At 45.2% G+C, this 20,927-nt stretch overlaps 1 protein-coding gene across 9 annotated transcripts in view; it reads right to left on the minus strand.

Moving 5' to 3' along the window:
• zeb2b (zinc finger E-box binding homeobox 2b) overlaps window positions 1–20,927 on the minus strand; it is a 381,554-nt gene that overhangs the window by 8,289 nt on the left and 352,338 nt on the right. For 5 of the 9 annotated variants that reach the window (XM_034677852.1, XM_034677850.1, XM_034677853.1 and 2 more), the window contains 5 exons: window positions 13,826–14,077; window positions 8,559–8,627; window positions 5,753–5,941; window positions 4,123–4,337; window positions 339–447 (listed from right to left, as the gene is read on the minus strand). In XM_034677852.1, the coding sequence (XP_034533743.1) occupies window positions 339–447; window positions 4,123–4,337; window positions 5,753–5,941; window positions 8,559–8,627; window positions 13,826–14,077 (834 nt within the window). Of the gene's footprint in view, window positions 1–338; window positions 448–4,122; window positions 4,338–5,752; window positions 5,942–8,558; window positions 8,628–13,825; window positions 14,081–20,927 lie in introns of all 9 variants that reach the window. The other 4 variants (XM_034677846.1, XM_034677847.1, XM_034677848.1 and 1 more) reach the window with 1 other exon arrangement.

Genomic DNA, 20,927 nt, shown 5'->3' on the forward strand with positions numbered 1-20,927 from the left:
AGAGCCTTTAGTTTGAGGCCTAAATCTCTGAGTCGTCTTTTCAGCAGAGGAAGATTCTCCCTGGAGCTGCTTTATTTAGCTTTAACGTTGATCAGCCGACATTATTCCTGACAAATAAGCTCATAAATGAAATGAAGTGACATGTTTCACACATACACATTTCTGAGCAAATATTGTACTTGGCAGCTGGACTGGTTTTAAACACAGCAGAGTCCAGCGTCCATCAACAGCAGGGAGGGTCCAAAATAAACCTCAAGGAATTTCTGCACATTCACAGCGATCTCAAATCTGGGTTATGAATATTCACGGAGCGCGGCGGCGATCCTCCCTCGACTCACCGCTATGAATCCGGAGGTGTTCCTTCAGATGGTGCTTGTATTTGAAGGCCTTGCCACACTCGTTGCATTTGAACTTGCGGTTGCCGGCTGCTTGGTTGAGCAGTTGGTGCTGCGAGAGAGAGAGAGAAAGAAAAGGAGAGAAAGAGGGGAGGTTGAAAAAACTGTACAAACATGGCGGGGGTAAGAGTTCAGTAAATAATCACAATCAGTCGGCATGACAACAAGCAACAAAACGGCTCCAGTCGCCAAACGAAGCATCTTGGCTTTCTACTCCCACCTCCGTGGAAGGACTCCGGGCAGCAGCGGCGGCGATAACACAGAGAATCACATACCTTTTAATTTCCTGGCTCCTCAGCCAAAGGAGGCATGCCTTTAGATTTGGCAGCCCAGAAAATAGAATAAATGAAAAGAGCTTTTTTTAGAGCGTTTCCCCTTCATTAAAGCGCCGATTTGATCTACTTTTCATTAATTTGGGCCTAATCAGTCTGAAAGGTATTCAGAACGAGCGCCGCATACCTGCATTCACTACGTCTGAATTACACTTTGTACTTCTTTCAAATGTCTCATAGTAATTGGGTCTTTTTTTAGCGCCTCAAATGTCTCTTTAATAATCTTCGGATCCAGAACAGAGCGAATAGTCCCGGCCTTGATTCCCTGTTCAAAGGTAAACATCACTTGCAATCCATCGAATTTGCAATTCAAACAAGGCCTGTGCTCTATAAAGAAAAAAATCTAAATATAATACCCGGCGACATCAACAACAACAACAACAAGGCTGGGTGTGCGAACCTGGCGCATCACTCGTGACACAATTAATTCCAAGTGGAAGTGGAGGACGTTAAACGGTGAGTAAATAAAAAAAGAGACATTTTCTGCGGCTCGCTGAGGAGGGGGAAGGAGAGACTCCCCCCTCCTCCTGGTGCAGCCTTGACAAATGCTGGGGTGTGTGCTGACTCTACCCACATTCCTGGGGAGACAGATGGTGGCGCGCAGGACACTGGGAGGACTGGGAGGAATTGTTCAAACAGCCCCAACCTTCAAAGATCAAGCGGGGAGATTCAGGGGGCCCAGCCAAGCGCCGGAGAGGGACCCCACCGCTCGTATGTTGCTGAGTTGCATAAACAAACAGCAACAGCTGCTTCGGAGCCTCCCTCCCTCCCTCCCCCCTCCTACCTCCACCTCCATCCTCTAACTTCCCCCCTGAGGACCCCTGCCCGGTAAAGTTTAGTCTCGCCACTGCTGCTAATAAGGCACAGTCACTCCGCGCTCCTAATTGTGAATGGCACCGGCAAAACGCTCGTTGTCGGTGCGAGCGCCGCCACTGCTGGTTGTGGGCGGGGACCCGACTGGATGTTTGCATATGTATAACCTCTAATTAGTCATATTTCAGCTAATTGCTTAAGAGGAGGAGGAGTATTAAGGCTTGTAAACACACGAGACAGAACAGCAGAGCACATGTTTACCTATCCAGGACATTATTCTTTATGTTAATCTGATTGCTCCGGAGTTAGCTGCTAATTGCTAAACATACAACCAGGAAGTGATATGTTTGCAGAGGTGGGATGTAGCAGAGTGAAGACGCACTTCAGGTGACTGGAGCCGACATTTTGACACACATATCTGCAGAACAGATCTCTCACTTTCACGCTTTTAGCAGGAAAATACAGATTTAATTTATTTTGCAGGATTAAAACAGCACATGGAGAAGGGAATTATAGGGCATGCAACACAGTGAAACTCATGCATGATGGATGCAGCATGACTGGAACAATGTAAGGAGGAAAGAGAGAGAGACCAAGTGTTTTTTCTGTTGTGTGAATTAAGTGTTCCTTTTGCAGCACGTAAAAATCTCCTTATTCTGAGGGTTTTTTTTGAGTTATGACGTGTTCTCTGTGTTTTTGTGTTTTCCTGGAATAATAAAGAACAAGCAGAGCTCGAGGAGGCTTGCATATCTTGAATAAAAAGACAAAGAAAAGAGCGCCAGCTATAGAAAAGGTAACTGAATAAGACATCAACTCCATCTCATCTGGAGGATTACCACTTAAGCAATCCAGCTAATTTACAAATCAAGATAACCGGCTTTGTGGAGGGAGCCGTGCAGCCTGAATGGGAGTCTGTGGCCATTGACTGTGGCTCTGGAGGGGAGCAGCGGCAGCATTGTAATATGAGGATTGGGACGGCCGGCCCATCTGCTCACGTTTACACCCAGCTGGTAGATCAGGTGAAAGTGCTGGCTGCTGACATCTGATCAAATCAGCCACAGTCTGAGCCTGTCGTGTTCGCTTCAGAGGCCCCGACACCACCGGCACGACCTGAGACTGAACACCGGCGAGCAGCAGGGGGACGCCAGAGCAGCTGATTGGAGGGTTTTACTCTGTATGTTATTACAGTGATGGCAGATCAGGGGGAGATTACATGATAATTATTGTTTTTACTCCTTTAGAAGGAGAGCTAATCAATGCATCTGACTGATATACAATTTATTATTATAATGCAATTTAATAAGTGAGAGGAAACAAAACAAAAAGAGTCAATTTTTGACTTTTTCTCCTGATTTTTCTGCAAATTTCATATTTTCTTTGACATTTATGATTCTGGTGTTTTTTTTAAGGACAAATTGTGAATCAGTAGAAGGTAAAACACAAATATATGATAAAAGTATGAAATAAATGTTGAATTTAAGTGTTAAAAAATATTAAAAGTCACTTATAATTAATTCTAATTATAAAAATAATGAAATAATAGAGGGAATCAAATTATTAGACGAATATAAAGTAATTTAACTCCTCTGGATAAGCTTCTATGTTATTTGTTATGACAATTTTATACATTAATTAAATAAATATGTGTAAATAAATATTTACATGGTATTAAAACTTGTTGTATTTTCAGTATTTGTGCTGTGACACAGTTAAGAACTTCTAATTTTGTCGTCTTTGCAGAAAGTTGCTGAATTTAAATATCTGCAATAAAAGAGCAGTAAAAGTTTCTTAATCCTGCACATCCAGAAAACTACCCCCCTCCCATTTTAGAGATGAATTCGAGTCCTTTACAGAAACAAATTCTTCACTAATAACCTCCTTCAAGAGCAAAAACAGACTCCGTCTCCTTTAATATTTACTGCTCTAATTTTACTTCACTGAGAAGTTATAATTATCCCCCAATGTGCGAAAACTCTGAAAGCGTGCAATTTTTTTTGCCACTATCTATCTCGGCACACATCTTCAACTTAAAGCTGACAGGCGAGTTAAACGCCCGTGACTGCTGGATGTGTTTTCACCTCACAGGACTTTAAGGTGATTCATGCTAACTGCCAGCGGATTCACATTATATTTCAGACGTATAGGCGTATAAATCGCTTGAGAAAATTCAAGTATACACAGATGTTTATGCAGTGCATGAAATTAGAAGTGGGGGGAGGATGTTGGGCGGAGGGTGGGGGGGGGTTTGATGGAGTGCTACGACTGCAGGCTGCACCCGAAGAACATTAAAGGCCAGGAAGTGAAGTGAAGTTAAGGAGCTGATAAAAATTTCCAAATTGGAAATTCACACAATCATTCGATCGTGAACACGCGACTGGAAAATCATATCAGGGAGGGCCATCAAAAAACCATTTAGTCCCTCAATTAAAGTTATTACCATTAAAGGATCTGCATCTTCAAAATGCCATGAAAAATTAATAATGATTGCCAATCAGAAAAAATGATCTCCCTTCTCGGAGGGACATTAGGAATGAAAGAGGAGACAGAAAGTGAGGAGGAGAGAAATTAAAAATCCCCCTAACCTGATCCCTCGCAGGCTTGTGTGTGGCCATATGCCGCTCAAGCTGAGTGCGGTAAGCAAACGTGTAGTTGCACAGGGGGCAGGCGAAGTTCTCCTCGTTCTTCTCATGGCGGTACTTGATGTGCTCCTTCAGCGATGTCAAACGCTTGTAGCCCCGGTCGCAGTAGGGGCAGGTCAACAGTTGGGCGAAGGCATCTGGCGTTCCAGGTGGCAGGTCTGCACGGGAGACAGCGGGAGGAGGAGGAGGAGGGGGGAGGAAGAGGGGAAGGGGAAGGGAAAGCGGGCCAAAAGGTCAGCAAATCAATGGCAGCTAACGGGCGGGCTGCCCAGGAGTGGTATGGGAGTTATCTCTGCAATCTGCTCCACATGAGAGCAGCAGTGTCAGGCTGGCATCCGCTGCTCTACGACCTCCTCCCGACTCCTCTCACACACACACACATGTTCTATTTTACACACACTGTTCCTTGACAGAGTAACAAAAGCCACTACTACTACACAAATGTACACTCACAGTTTAACACCACACAGTCCTCGTTTCTGCAGCCGGATTCATAAACCCCTTCCCAATGCGCCCCCCTAAACCCCGTTTCTCTCCCTCCTGGGAGCTTCAGAGGTGCACTATCTGATTTCAAGCCCCTGCCCAGCTGTTGCTTAAGACTGTAGGTAAACACCGAGGCATCCGGTGAATCTGTGGGACCAACAGCTGCCCGGCCGTGTCAGCGGGAAGAGCTGCTGCTGTGTCCAGACTCTCTGTTACAGCTACATGTGCTTTAAAAGGAGCCTTAACAGAGAGTTTAAGTATTACATCTTAAAGGGATGATTAAAGTATTTTAGAATTTGGTTTGCTGGTTTTAAATCAACACAATCAGGGTTTTTGGACATAGCCAACGCAGGCTTACTCTTGAAAAACAGACTGATGTGTTATTAACTAAAGAAACATCCTTAGACTGTATTTAATAAGTTATAAATATCCTATGGTTGTGTTTTTAAAGGTTTTGCTTCATCTTAAAGTCACAAGCAGCAACCAGGCTAAACAGAAGTAGCCTCACGCCTGCTACTACCTTAAAGTTCACTTAATTTAGTTTGTATTAAAAAAGATCAACACTCACATTCACCTAACAAACAAAAATACTAAACCTTTATAATCCCACATGTTGGTGCTTATTTTAAATCCTTTAAAAGTTGCTTATTGCAGCTAATGCAAACTAATTTAAGCAAACTGCAGATCAAAGATGGATGTTTCTAGCATTTCTAGCTCTGTTAGCAGACTCCCTGATTTATCTGTGCTTCCCACTACAGCCCAAAGTACAACACCTTCATGATCACATGTTTATAAGATTGTTTTGTTGGTTTATTAGCATTTAAAGCTGCTGTTGGTAGTCACAGAGTAAACATCTGTTCAGAGAGAAGGCGTGTGCAGTCATGATAGAGCCAGACTCATAACCAATCAGAGGACATAGTAGGGGCCGCCACTTAACCAATCAGGACTGGATTGGAGATTAGCTATGATTGGTCCGTCATAATGGGAATGAGGGGAATCATAACATTGCTCCACCATTCCTACCAGCAGCAGCTTTAAGTGTTTAAGAGTCATCCCTCTTCACCTTTGACCTCTAACACAGGACTCTTACCGTTCTCCTCCGGCCCGGTGGCCTCCGGCGTTCCCAGGCGGGACAGCTCCTCGGGGGCTTCTGGGTAAATGATAGCGGTGTCTCCCCTCTGCAGGTACTCGGCGATGCTCACCACGTGACTGTCGGCGTCGTCCAGCTTCCGCTTGGAGAAGAAGTCCTCGAACTCTGAAGTGCAATCGACGCTCTTGACTAGAGAGAGAGAAAAGGGAGAGGGAGACGGTGAAGGAGGAGACCAATAGAGGAGGAGGAGGGATAAATTGGATTCATTCTGTCCCCTGAGAAATGTCTTACAGGAGGATATTGGTGGAAATGCGATGAGGACAGCCACCCTAAAACATTACAGCGCTGCTTTGGGGAGAATACATCTGAATTACCGGGTTTGCTTGTCATGCCATGCCGCCTAAAATAAGAAATGTAACTTAATCCGGCCAAAAGTCAGAGATAAACGCGCTTCCATGAGCTGCAGAGAAACTTCTCTGACCCAATTTAGTCATGACATCAAATCAGATTTCAGTTTAGGGCTGTGAAATAAAAAAGGGAAGCGTTTAGGAACATACATACACAAGAAGCCGGGGTTAATCAGCAACAGAGCCACGTTCCTCTGTATCGACTTTCACATATAAGGTCAATCAAGAGACTCTGGCTTTTGTTGATTCTGTGTTGAACAGATTACCGAGGCCAAACCACAAACGGGCGCAAAAAGGAGGAAAAAAAAAAACAGGGAGCAGAATGTATCTTAAGCCAGCCAAAGTGCTGAGGCCACACAATGCGTTTTCTCAAATTATTTCCCCGTCCCTTCTCTTTGGGGGAAACTCTTTAAGCTGCAGCGTGGAGATAGCTGCCTCCAAAAACAAACCGGAGCTAAAAGAAATCAGCAGGCTTCATTAGTCAAGGGGATGGCCGACTTTCAAAACACACACACACATTAACACACACACACACACACTCGCTGTTTACAACCTGCAGAAATTCAGCAAAACAAAAAAAAAGCAAAGGAGTGACGTCTCATCATTAATTAGGCGTTTAGACGGCGAGCCAAGGTGAGGTTTAAAGAGCGATTTGTTCGCCCGTGATGACTTTGCGGTCCAATTTGCGAAAGGTCAAGGTAGTAGATAGTGGGTTGTCAAAAATGGCACCCAAATGTCATGGGTGCCAATGGATCTCCTTTTGATAATCGCACAGTATTCCAGCGTTCTCATTAGACGAGGCTTTGTGGCGTTTGAAGACATGCTAAGCTAATTGTTAGCGGCGGATTGGAAGTGTTTTTAAGACTGACTGATGATTGACAAGGATGCAGCTTGGTGCAATCAGTATCCTGAAGTGGTGTTTATTTCATGATTTCAAGCCTTTTAATTCTTAATACTGAATTAATTAGCTTTTTTCTTCATATTGAAGCCCCTTTGGATGGAGCTATTTGGATTTTTCACCATTTCTGCACCTGAAGTGATTAATATTTTTCCACTAAATGCAACTTTTGCATAACAAGAGTCTTAATCTTCATGTTTGTGCCCTTAAGTTGATGTTACTGGACCTGGATTTCTTTTATTTCATGTCTTAATTGCACAGACTTTCATGCAACTGAATAAAAAGAGTCGTATTCTTCACTTTGCATGAAAAATATAAGTTGAAATGTTGTGTATTTCATGTTTTCAAGCCTTTTAATTCTTAATACTGAATTAATAAGCCTTTTAAGCCCCTGTGATTGGACAATAAGGACATCTCTATTGGATTTTAAGCATTTCTGCACCCAAAATTATCAATATTTTGCCACTAAATGCAACTTTTGCATAAAAGGATTCTTAATATTCATGTTTGTGCTCCTATGTAGATGTTTTAGGACCTGAAATGCTTTTATTTCATGTCTTAGTTGCACAAACTTTCATGCAATTGAATAAAAACAGTCGTATTCTTCACTGCATGAAAACTATAAGTTGAAATGTTGTGTATTTCATGTTCTATGAGCTTCCCTCCTCATTCCTGGTGTTGGAGTCGTTCGGCATGAAAATCTAAATGTTTCTTTAAGAGAAAACGACAGAGACTTGGGTTCCAGCGCAGGAGGAAATCACCTGGATCAAAGTGTGCTTTGGCACTGGCGACGTGATCAAACTGCTCATGTCTCTAAACGAAATCACATGTGATCTGGTGGCGGGAAGCTTCCACAGCGGTGCCACGGTATTGTTTCCAAAACTCCTTTGAGCAGTTCAAAATGGAAAACATTTGCTGGAAGTGCAACAGAGAGAGAAAGAGAGAGAAGAAGAAGAAGAAGAAGAAGAAAACACGGCGACAAACGGAGCGTAATGAAATCTGAAGGGAGGTTTTTCAGGCAGGGCCGTGTGGCGTTCTGTGGGGTGCGTTCGGTTTACCATAACAGCACGCGGGGCCAGTTGTCAGGGTGGCCAGGATGATATCATGGCAGGGAGGGGTGAGCAATAAAGCTTCGGTGGCTTAATGAGAAATGGCAGGTAGGGTTTGGTTCCACCGGGAGTCGGCTACAGGACGCAAACACACACTAAAAATCACTTCAGAGGACCGTAAACTTAAAGGGATTTGTCTTTAATGGTCACTGAGTCAGCAGGATAAGATTTCCTTTAACTACTGCGAGCTGTTTGTGTATGAAATTATCAAGATGAGGGTATTTTTGGATAACTGGACGCCAACTTGAGGCCGTGAGATTGATTTTAAGAGGTCAAGTGTTTCTTTTTTTGCACAAAACTGAGAATAGTGCCTCTTGTGAAAGCATGTTGCAATGTGACAAATGTGGGATAAATGGTGAGGAAGAAGAGCAACACATCCTGAGTCGACTCACCTGTACCGTTTCCAACCGCCTGCAAAGTGGCATCCGGCCCCAGGGTGTCGAAATCATCTTTTATTTCATCTGCACGGGGAAAGAGAGAGAGAGAAAGGAGGGAGTGGGGGAGAAAAAGGAGGGGTGAGTACGTCAGCGCACAATCCAAACACACAAACGCTGACAATGAGGCCTTTAAGAAGCAGGTATGGAGAAAGCAATAAAGGCACCGCTGTGCATCACAGCGCGCCGCCGCTTTGTTTGGCACGCTTAATGAATGCTATCATCCGGGCCAGACAGTGACTTATTTACCTTTAACATGACAACAAGCGGCGGGGGAGGCGGAGACAGCTTCAATCGCCAAACAGAGTGATTAAATACAACACGGAGCACATCCACCTGAGCAATCATAGAGCTCCAGCCAACACGCCGCCTGAGCTTATTACTCCCTGGCTGTGACGCCGCTGCAATCCTCCGCATGCAGGATCACGCTTGTTTTTTTTTTATCATATGTCATTTGGTGGATGCTTTTTATCCACAGAGTATTGTGTGCACACTTTTTTTCATTCATCCCCCCCCTCTGGCAGGGAGTTAGCGCCTTGCTGCTAGCTTAAAGGACGCAAATTAAGAGGTTTGGTTGCACAAACGTCGTACTGAGGGAGGAATAACCTCCATGGAAGGGTGGGGACGTGAAGCTCAGGAGGAGGACAGGAGGCATGCATTCTCTCATACCTTCAGTTAATAGAGGAAGGTTGGGCTTTTAAATTCCAGTCTTTTCAATCTGCACTTTTAAGGTGAAATAATAATCTTTATATTTGAGTTTCTCTGGGTGTTTTTCTTTGGTGCATCCTGAATCGACTCCATCATTCCTCCTCCCAGACAAACCCTGCCTCTGAGAAATATTTGCACAACCGCCCCTCCAGGATTTCTGCCTCAAACAGACCCGGTTCTTACTGCCCATCAGGATAATGGCCTCCAGTCTGTGCAGACGGGCAGATATTGTCCTGGCACAGGTGAGGAAGCTGTAAACAAGCTGCTGGACTGACAGGCTCATAAACAAACCCTCTTTTGACAAATTAATCCCTCCACGGTCGACAGGAGGACACTGACCGGACAATCTGCTTAAGGAGTCCCTGGTCCCTCCTTCCTGCAGCGCCGGTCAGAATTAAATCAAGGTGTTTCCGAGAACACGAGGGGTTTTATTCCTTTTCTTAAAAAAGAAAACCTGCATTGTTTGCATTACACGCATCTGTTCCTGCTCTGCTGCTCCTGCGAGGACATTACAAGAGTCTCATTGTGAGGAGGATCTCTCTTCTTCTCTGCTCTCTCAGGTCTCTGGACCTGATGGATCCGTGTCTCAGGGTGCATTAGAACCCTGGCCGCGGTGCTACAGGAAAGGTGGTGGGTGTACTGTTGATAATAAAGCTATCCTGCTTACATTACGCTGCACAAAAGCCAGAAGACAAACACGTTTTATTTTTACTTGAACACAATGGGTTTAATAGTTTTGGAATGCTTTCCAGTGCTCGTAATTCAGGGTTTACTTGAGATTAAAGATTCTTCTTCTGTGGTGAAATGATAAATACGGCTGTCGATGGCTTCACAGAATAATGACAGACTCTTCTGTCCTAGTTTAACTTTCCTCTCGCTTGGATTCTTCTCTTACCCTAACTGTACACTTGATTGCACGTCTGCCAAGCTGCATCAGAACCGCAGGAGCAGCATGAGAAATGGGTTTCAAACGACATAAATTATGACAAAACAAAACAGATTAAAAAAAAAGTGGAGCCGCAGATTAAAATATACCCACAAGTATCAGATATCAGCAGCACTGCCTCACATTTCCGTGTCCTCGTAGGGCACCGTGTTTGCTTTGGGTAATCAAATTTGGCTGCATACTTTTGGTCTGACGCAAAGAGGGATGACCGGTGGGATTTACTGGCCCTCCACTCTCCCCTATTTACCTTGGAGAACTTTTGTTATCTGTGGTCTGAAGGGAGCGAGGGAGGAAGGGAGGAAGGGAGGGAGGGAGGGAGGAAGGGAGGGAGGGACGCTGGCTTCCAGTAGGAGGTAGGCTAATACCACGAACACCTCTCTGCTGAGGCCCTGTGGCACACATACATGCAGAAAACCAAGTCCTGCATGCACATGGGACAGACTTCTAGTGCTCCTCCTCCTCTTCCTCGCTCAGAGTTTTACACAATGTGGAAACACAAGAGAGAAGAGGGATTTAATTTCTCCTGGAGTCGATTCTGACGCAAATATGTGCATATTTTTGGTCGTGCAAAACCTTTAAAGATGAAATTGTCAGATTTATATTGGAAAATAACAGAGGCTTTAAAGTGCACGCCCTTGGAAATATCTATAAATGTCAGAAGTCACAGAAAAATCAAGGATTTTATTTCTTCTGGAATCATCTCTGCAGAAAATACGAGTCTATAGCCTGCGTTAAATCTCAGAATAATAATATATATTATGAATTAATGTTTAAAAGAGATCAAAGATGCTGCGATCAATTTAGAAACTTAATTTGAAGCTATTTGTGTCCTTATAAAGTTTGTTTTTCTGCAGGAAATCAGCCCTAAGGTGATAATTCGGACACTTCCTTTATAAAAAGCAATGCTCTGAGTTTGAGGTTTTTAGTTCTTCATGCATGCGCCTCCTTCTGTCCCCTAAATGCTGAATAAGAAAGTCTGTTTTGTCTGCAGTAAATCACAGAAGACCTGAGGCGGTAAGGTACACACCTCCTCTGGAAAAAAGGAGCGACGTTGAGGTTTTTAGAGCCGGCTATGGACTCAGGAGGAGTCCAGAATACCTCCGTCTGAACCAGAATTCCTCTTATTTTCACAGCGGCTCGGATGCTGTTTATTTTGAAAACATTCCTATTTTTACGGCCGGTCACCACACTCGCTTTCAAGCTCTGCCCTTTGCTACACTCATCCTCAGTTCCTCCTGACTCTCAGAAACAAGACGTCCGATTTAAACAGCTCTGGATGCTCGATCTGATGTTTTAGTCTGTTGTGGTAAATAGCTGATATTCAGTGTCAATGTTCCTTCAAATTTGAGCCTCTCGCAGCCAAAGAATACTCCGGGTTTTATTCTTGGCAGAGCTGGAAACATCTGCACTGAGTGAAAAACATGGGAAACTCCTGGATGCAGTAGGTGTTTAAACGAGCAACTCCAAAACTTGATAAATGTGCGAAGAAAACAAGAACCACTGTTTTATGAAAAGCAGCCAAATCTGGCAGCGAGTGAAATCATGTGTCTGAGGGCGAATTCAACAAACATGAGGATAAAGGCGAGGGTTTTTTTTTCTTCCTCTGACGTCCTGGAGATGAGTTTAGAAAGGGCGGAGGGAGACGCAGGTGATTTATTTGAAAGTGTCTGTCAGTGATAATGATGTCATGCTTTCCAGCACATCGCGTCCAGCCTCAATGTGGGATGAAGGAATGTCAAGGACAACGCCAGACACAAGACTCTGATTGTGCCCTGAAATCAGAAGACACTCTCTGATAAACTTCTTACTTTCAGTCTCAGTGTTCCTGAATACTCCAAGATGCATCAAAATACAAGAGGGGAGTCTGTTTCTGATTTTTGGCGACACATGTCCGCTCTTTTATGAGCTTTAACTGCAATTTAATCGCTCGCACGTTTAAAAATGCGTGTAAAAACTCCTGATAGGGGAGTGACGACCAAATCAGTCCGAGTGGGAAGGAGGGAGGGGGGGCGGAGGGGTGCTAACTTATCTCAGGCCTAAGTTATGTGCTGAGGTATCACTGCAGACACTTAGGCACCGAGAGGAGGGAAAAAAAAAAGAAGCAGGCTGGGAAACACAGCACCCGCAAGATTGGGAAAGAGACTCCCAAACGCTCTAATGAACTTGACTTGCTCTCCGAAATATGTCAGCCGCTTTATCACACGAGAAGCATATTATCTGGGGATTGCAACATAGTTGAATTACAGACATTATGGCACCGCAGGTCTTTATCAAATAAACAATTACCGTATGCAACGACAGCTTGTTTATCCTTTATCTTGATTTATTTACCGAACCCTCTTTCTTTCCCTCCCCCCTTCAGGAGGCGATAGAAGCTGTTATTTAGGCAAATGTTGATACCCTGGAAGTTTTTTTTTTCAGCCCTAATAAATGTGCAATTTTCCCCCGTATTAAAATTTAAGACTGCTGAATGTTCCCCCGTTTTTCGGCGCCGTGCACAGCTAGTTCATTAGCAGAAATGAATAGCAAAGCCCGGCTCATTTAAATTGGCTGTCTTACATGACTTCTCGCCATACTCTGTTCCTGTCACATGCTTCCAAGAATCATTGACTCTTATTATACATGTAAATGGCTATCATAAAAATAAAAATTTCATTTAAGATTGTTAATGACTTTTTTGCAGCAGTCTGGCTTCCTTTAATGATTATACCCCTGCCCCCTAATTAAAAGTATTTATCTTTCAAGCATCCGTGACTACTGTGGGCCCCCGCAATCGCAGTCGCTCAACAAAAAAGGCGATCAGTCAGTCAAGTTCTGGGAGGCGTCACCTGCTCGGGATTAAGCAGCTTGTTAGGGAGGAGGTGGAACACGGCGTCAGGCGCTGCTGGAGGTTTTTGAATCCCTGATACAGTTTGAGTCAAAGTATCCTGGAAGACTCCCCCCCTCCCTTTTCATTTTCATTTCCTGCAGCTCTCCGGCTTGTTGTGCGAGGTTATACATTACTGTAAATATTTTTCGTTGTTTGGCTCAGAGCGGGTCTTTTCTCTAAGCGTGAACCAAATGGTCTCTGTCGCTCACAAAGAAACTGTTTATCGCGTCTGTCTGCCGAGGGAGCAGCGCCGGGGCTCCAGCGTCAGACCTGGCTCAAGCACTGTTTGCAAAACGCTCGGCTGCGTTTGTTTAAGTCTGCTCGGGCACCAGATGGGAGGGGTTTACGGCGTAAGACGACGCAGCGAGTGGCAGGATGTGCACACATTTGCTATAAAGTAACCAAAAGTGAGCTTAGGGGTTGTTTTACTTTGATTGACAGCTCACCTGAACCCCAAACATCTGGTCCAGCAGATTAAAATACTGTTCTTAAGAGCCAGATTTAAGAGAAGTTTGACACTCTTTCTTTATTTTTTATCATTCCATCACTCTTTGAAACGTTAAGAGAGCAGGGAACGCTTGTTTTCATCACATTTGGACCCCAGACTGCAGATTTAGAATAATCAACACAAAACCTGCTCTGATTTAACCCCGCCCACTCAGGTAACCCTCAGCCAATCAGAGGAAGTTTAAAGACACTCACCAGTACCGTCGACGGACGCACTCAGCATGTCGTTGTCGGGCCAGATGTGCTCCACGCCGCTGTCCCTCATCTCGTCGTCCTCCTCCTCCTTGGTCAGCAGGCCGTGGCTCTCCACGCGCGGCGAGGCCTCCGGGTTGGTGAGGCTGGCGGGGCTTCCCGTGCCGTTGATCAGGGGGTCTTCCTCGGACACCGGCAGCTTGTCCTCCTCGTCTGTCTCTGAGCCCGTCTCCACCACATTCTCGTAGTTCAGAGCTGTGACGGAGAGAGAGAAAGAGAAGAGATCTGGTCAGCATGAGAGGAGTTAATGTGGAGGACGCAGGAAGGGGCGGAGTCAGTTATCAGCTGTGTAAGTGAAGACTCTTTAATCAGAGTTTTAATGAATATATATGGAGTGTCTGATTCTACTTCATGTTTTCCATCTTCCCAGTGTTTGGTGGATGCCAACCTCTCTGGCAGCTCGTCACGTTATTGATGAAGGAGTGTGGGCGTCCGCGTCTTTGAGCGTGTCAGCGGAGTGATGAAACATAAATGAGAGATGAATCTGAAAAGGGATTTTTTGGAAATTGAGGTTTGTTCCCAGATTAAAAAGGTCACCCCACATCACTGCTCGCTCCAAGGCGTAGGCGTCTCTTTTTTTTTTTTTGTGGGTTACACCCCAATTACAGCATCCACGACTGGAATCTGTGACTGAACCGCAGCGGTGGGCAGACAGCTGTCGAGGAGATGCGAGCCAAAATAGCCGCTAATTTTCAGTCCTGCACACATGCCTGGGATGCCAACGAGCTGCACCTTTCAGGACGGCTCTGCTCCGGAGCATACCCGTCACGTTTGAGATGCTCCGCATAACACGCACGATATTACAACTGTGGCTGCTGTGCAGACAAAAGGCTTAACCTATAGTCATTTAGATTATTCATCAGCCCCTGGATGTCTTCCCATTTACATCCCTGCTGAACCATGAACATATATGTAAATGTTTCCAAACATATAGAGACATGACAGAGCCTCAGGACGCACACTCACACACACACACACACTTCAAACTCCAAGGCAGCATCAGCCGACCCGCCCGTCTCCACAACACTCAGGTCCCAGACATATGCCTGCCTCCTTAAAATAGCCGCCCTGTAAACGCAGGCTGTGAACTCAATCAGAGGTGGCTGGCGTGCAGATTAGCCGCCGCCATCCATCCGCAGGTTCACCGGGCATCAGAGGATGTTTTTTGGTGGAGCGCAGATGGAGAAGAAGCCAGAAGCATGGCATCACATGGGGACACACCTCACTGGCAGCTTGTTGAAGAATGTTCTGTGGTGGGAGCCAATCATGGGAGGGCCCCAGACTTTGAGCCACCATAGGGAAGAGGTGGAGGCTTTTTATGCGCTTTAGTTGAATTTATGTTTCTGAGTCATAAAAAAGAACGTCAGTGAGCTCATAAGTCTTTAGTGCAAACCAACCTAATGGTTCTGAGATGGCGTTTTTAACGTTCGGGACATAAATACAGCAAAACGCCGCACAATGTGACCCCCCCTGTACGGCACCAACAAGCTGCACCGCCGCGATTTATGCCCCTAAAGTCTGCTGAACTTTCCCAGAATCAACAAGGCCAAACAGATGAAGTCCATGCATGACATTTCTGAGGACATTATACATATCAAAAGATAAGCCTCCACACATCTCCTTCTAACACGTCTCCCAGCGATTGACCGGTCTGCACTTGCCTTCAGCGAACAACTGCACAACAGGTGCAAATTAAAATGAAAACAGGGCTTTCAAACGAGGGAGGGGGAGGAGGACTGCAGGCAGGCAGGCAGGCAGGCAGGCAGGCAGGAGGGGGGAGGAGGAGGAGGAGAAGAGGGTGGGAGTGCGGTGACCTGCCTCGAATACCAATCGACGGAGGAAACAAAACCTTTTCAAGAGGTGTGATCACAAGGGTTTAGGCAAGTTCAGACTCAGTAATGCTCCTTGGAGATGACAAAAAAGGCAACCGAGGCTTGAGAGAGACGTTAGGAATGCCTGGGTGGTCCAGATATACCTTGGTAGGATTCATTTGGAGCCTTTATTTGAAGGGGAATAGCTTGTACCTGTCTAGATTCATTAAAAGTAAGAATCTCTCACTACACGAAGCTTCAAATCATCTTTGTCACAGCACAACATGTTTACTCAACTTCTGAAACCACATCTAGTTTCTATAAAGAAGGCGACCCTTCAAAATAAGAGTTTGGAATCTTCTAAAAGTTGGTCAGATGTTCAAAATAAGAGTCCTTTGATTTAATTCAGTCTTCTCCTTCGTTTTCTCTCGTTACCTTTCCTCCACATTTATCTCAACGTCCGTCAAACGTCAGACTCCCTCCACCAGACGACCCTTCAACAGAACAAAACAATCATTTTGGTATTCACCTCTCCGTGCCCCGTCGCCCCCGAGGTTCTGAACTTTTCTCAGCCATGTCCCATCAGCTCTGTGTCCCCCAACTTCCAGAGGAGGGGGAGGCAGCCAAGAACAAAAGGCCAAGAGGCTTGGGAAGCTATCAACCCGTCGCTGTGAACCTGATCTCTGGATGCAGATTCAATGACGGCGGAGCAGGGGCCGGCTGAATGAAATTATCTAAGGCTGGACAGGTTTTAAAGGGCCCATTCTTCCCCAATAAAAGGAGCGAGGGAGCTTCTTTTTGTTTGGCAACACATCCAATGCACGGCAACGCACACCGTTCTGACTCCCACGTAGGGAATGCAGCATTGTGTCGGACCGCAGCAAACTTTCAGGGCATGATTGAGAGAAAATCCTCCAGGAGGAGAAGTGGAGCACACATTTTTTTTTATTTTTGTCACCATTTTCTGACGTCTTGTTCCCAAGTTTCTGAACAAATTCAAGCACGGGGGCGTTGAAGTTGTCTCTGAAAGCTACAGTAGACGCAATCAGCTGTCTCCTCCGCATTCAACGTATACCTCCAAGAAGGCAAAATGACAGTGGGGTGCTCGTCAAGAACAAACGCTTAGCATTAGCGTCAAGAAAGCCGCCATTGTTTAGGTGCCACCGCTGACAAGTGCCTCTCCCTCTCCGAGCATGAAGCATCTATTGGTATTGTGTCACGCAACAAAGTAATTCTAACCTACTAATATTTTGCAGGCAGTTATTTCGCCCCCCTTCTTCCAACCTCTCTCTTAATCAGCCTTTTGTGCGGCTGAGGAGAGAGAAAGACAAAGAAAAGATAATGTTTACTCCTCAAATCCCTCTCCTCGTCGCTCCTTTTCTTACCTTAAGTGTCATCCACCACAAAAGCAATTACGCCCGATGTTTCACAAGCTTGCGCTCTACCTGTTTGCTGTCTCTGCTTTTCTTTTTCCAGCGTTTAAGGTAAATAAAAGGAGCCTCTTTGACTTGACTCCTTCAGATAATTAAAATGACAACATGTAAGAGCGCAATTCTTGTTTAATACCAGGTTTTAAACTATCTGACATAACCCTTTCACAGGCCTGGCATTATTCTGTCACTCACCCAAAAAGTACAGAGTGGAGGGGAATATTGTATATTGATTAGGATGGCTAGAAGCATCAGCAGTGACAGCCCGAGAGAGCTAGTCTTATTAAAATCTAATCATTTCTTTGATGAAGATAAATAAAGAGGAGAAAAAAACAATGGTGCAGGCAATACTTCAGCTGTGACAGTCGTATTCTGCAGGATTAATTTAGTGCCGGGAAACAAACTCCAAATCTAAAATGATTATATTTACAAGGCGTCAGGTTTGACAGTGAACAAATGGCTGCAGTGATCAAAAACGCCTTTAAAGTCGCAGTCATAATCGACTCCTGCAAAAAACCCGGAGATAAGTCACTCCGCGCTCGCCTTTTGACAACAGTTGTCTGACCACATGCTGCATTCAAAGACGCTCCAAAGTCACTCGCCGAAATAAGCAGCCAACAACTTGTCCCTTTGATGCTTCTGAACTCAGAGCAAGTGTTTGTCTCAAACTTTGGATGTATGGAATTCCTTTCAAGCTGAAAGTAAAATAAGCTCGTGGTCGTGTTTGCAGAAAGGCTTTGATTTGTTTTTAGGTGTTTCTGAGGTCGTGCAAACCCACGGCTCCTGATCCTTCTTTGAGTTTGTGTTTTAAGCTGCAAGGATGTGGTCGAAGGAGAACAAAAATCTGCAAATGCATCATCGATAAATGTCCAAAAACTTCCACTTTTACTTAAGGGTGCAACCTCTCTCAGGACTGCATTACCTCAACAATTAGCGATGCAGTTCACAAGGAAGGTAAAGAAGGCTTCAGACGTTTGCTTCAAATTGACTGAAGCTTGCAGCAGAAGAAGAGCGTTCAAATTTAAGACTATCTTCCAAATCCTCCAAATATTCAGAAAGCATCAACTAGACTAACTGTTGAGTTATCGGCCGCTAAAGGGGAAGGTGAAGTTTGCACTCCTGCATCGATTTGAGCCAGAGGTCTTAAATTGATGGAGAGGAAAACTTTCCACCTTTCAGACTTCTTCTTCTCCTCCTCTGCCGCTGCCGACGCCGCTCTGAATCCCAGCTCCTCCGTGCTACACCTGCACTGCCGAGGAAAAACCATTTCACAATGCTAACAAGTATAATCACATTTATTTAACGCTCCCTGAGTAGTCGTCCAGTGCCCCGGAGGAGGCTGCACTAAAAGCCCTTCCTGCTCGGGTCTCGGAGCCAGAGAGAGAAAGAGAAGGAGAGAGAGAAAGAGAAAGAGAGAGCTCTTTCTGTTCGGCAGGCCAGCGGTGGAGGTGATGGCTGCGGGGGGAATGACTAACACCCACATTCGCGGTCTCACTCTAACCCCGGCTGACTCTTTTTTAGTGGAGTGTCGAGGCTTAGCTCCAGGTGACACGCTCGGCCTCCTACGCCGATAATGAGCCAGGACATTCTCCCTATTGGACGATAACTGCTCACGCTCGCTCCCTGTCTCATGAATGTGAGCCAAGCGGATCACCTGGATGGCTGCGAGGGAGATGGGGAAGCAGGAGTGCTGTGTTAGTCTGTGTGTGTGTGTGTGTGTGTGTGTGTGTGTGTGTGTGTGGGAGGGCATTAAGGTGGAAGCGAGGTCGCTGCCTTGTGGCTACGGCCAGCGGTAGCGGATTCTCATCCTGACCTTTTGTCTGCCATTGTTCCCGTCTGCTGCAGTTTAAGCTCTTCCCTCCCCGGGTGAGTCTCACTCCTGTCTGATGAACCTCACACCTACAGGACCTCGCTCTCTCTCTCTGCACAGCTCTCTCATTTTATCTGAATACAAACTTATTCTTTTACACATATTAAAGATTCATGATGCTCTGTGGCCTTTGTTTTGCAGTTTTTAACTTCTTTTCTACATTTAATTTTCAGGTTTTGATGCATTTTACCTTTTTCTTCTGCACTTTGTGATCGCATTAAGGAATTAAAAGATGCTTTTCTTTCATTTTTGTGCAGAATAAAACAAAGGAGCTCCTAAAAGTTGCTTTATGGATTTTATTTTGCTATTTTCACACCATTTTTTCTGACTTTTTCATCATTTCTATGCAAGAAACATATTCTTTTAAATGTTTTAAGAACTTTAAATACTTTTTGTTTTATATTTGTCTGTTTGTCGTCACTTCTCTAACCTGGACATCCTCTAAAAATGTCCTCCAGGGAGTGAAACCCTTCAAAGAAGCTAAAATCCTTCATAAATAAGAAACTAAAATGTATTAACCTTATTTTAAGGCCTTAAAGTTCGACCTGAGGGACTGCATTGTGAACTTTTTTGGGGGTAAGACGTCGCCTGAGTCGTAAATAATGAATCTGCAGACACACCAGCGCCATTCAGGAGCGAACGAAGTCAGGGAGGACAAAAGCAACGCTGACATGTTTGGATATTTTGTGCTATCTTGTCTCAGTATAATGGTGAGATCGAGCACAAGGGCCAAATCAGGGCCAAGTCGGTGAAAGGACGGTGGCAGAGGGCAAACAAAAGCTCTGAAAGGAGAGAGAGAGAGGGAGAGAGAGAGAGAGGGGAGGGAGGGGGGGAGACTCGGGAGAGACGATGAATGGTGAAAACTCAGTGAAGTGTAAACGCAACCTGGGAGAGTGTGTGTGTGTGTGTGTGTGTGTGTGTGTGTGTGTGAGGAGGGGGAGGAGTGTCCATGACAAGTGAAGAGTGTGTTTGACTGATATGAGTTGTTGGGGATGATTGTAGAGATTACTTTAACGTCTTTTAAAGAGATACACGGACAAATACGTCCAAACAGACGACTGCTGTGACATAAATATAAAAGTTTATCACTCCTCAAGGTGAAGAAGACGAAGAATATTCAACATTTATAGATGAAACTGAGGCATAGGTGCAGCTACAGGAAGAACTGAAGGTGCTTAACATGCTTCATGAAAGAAAAGTGGAAAAATAGTGCAGAAAAATCACAATTTTTCTCTGAATTTAAAGAAAATGTCATTCTTTTGACTACAATTAAATCAGTGCATGAGCTGTAACATCACTGGATCATATTAATGTCTTTCCAGATTAATATTTTGAAGAATCAGAGCTGATATCACTTCAAATTTCTGCAGCAGTGTGAGTAAAATCACAGTTTTCAATCCTTCCAATCTCTGCACATCTCTAAAAGTCGCTGCCGGTCGCGTCCAGGAGGAGAGACCCTCGCAGCAGCTCGGACTCTAATTCAATTAAAGTCCCATTTATTTGCCGAGGAGGCCGGAGCAACAGGCTGGGGAGGGGGGGAGACAGAGAGGGAGAGAGGGAGGGAGGGAGGGAGGAAGAAGAGGGGGGCAGAGGGAGAGAAAGCTGCAAGGTTTGCTCAACAGCTCAGAGGTCCCACCTTTGCCGGGTCCTGCATGGATTCACCATCTGTGCCCCCCTCTTCCCTCCTCCTCCTCCTCCCTCCTCCTCCCCCAGTTCACACATGTTCCTGCCTCCAACAAATGTTCGAAGTAAACCTCCCCCCCTCCCCTTCCTCCCCCCTCCACCTCCACCTCCTCCTCCTCCTCCTCCTCGTCACACAAGCCAAAGAAGAAGAATAAAAAAGACACACAAAAGCTTCCCCTGGCTGCCCTCAGGACTCCCAGGCCAGGGGAGTGGGAGGGAGGATTCAGAGAGGAAGAACAGAGGAGGGAGGA

The sequence above is a fragment of the Notolabrus celidotus genome, chromosome 24 (genome assembly GCF_009762535.1).
Source record: "Notolabrus celidotus isolate fNotCel1 chromosome 24, fNotCel1.pri, whole genome shotgun sequence".
Taxonomy (NCBI): domain Eukaryota; kingdom Metazoa; phylum Chordata; class Actinopteri; order Labriformes; family Labridae; genus Notolabrus; species Notolabrus celidotus.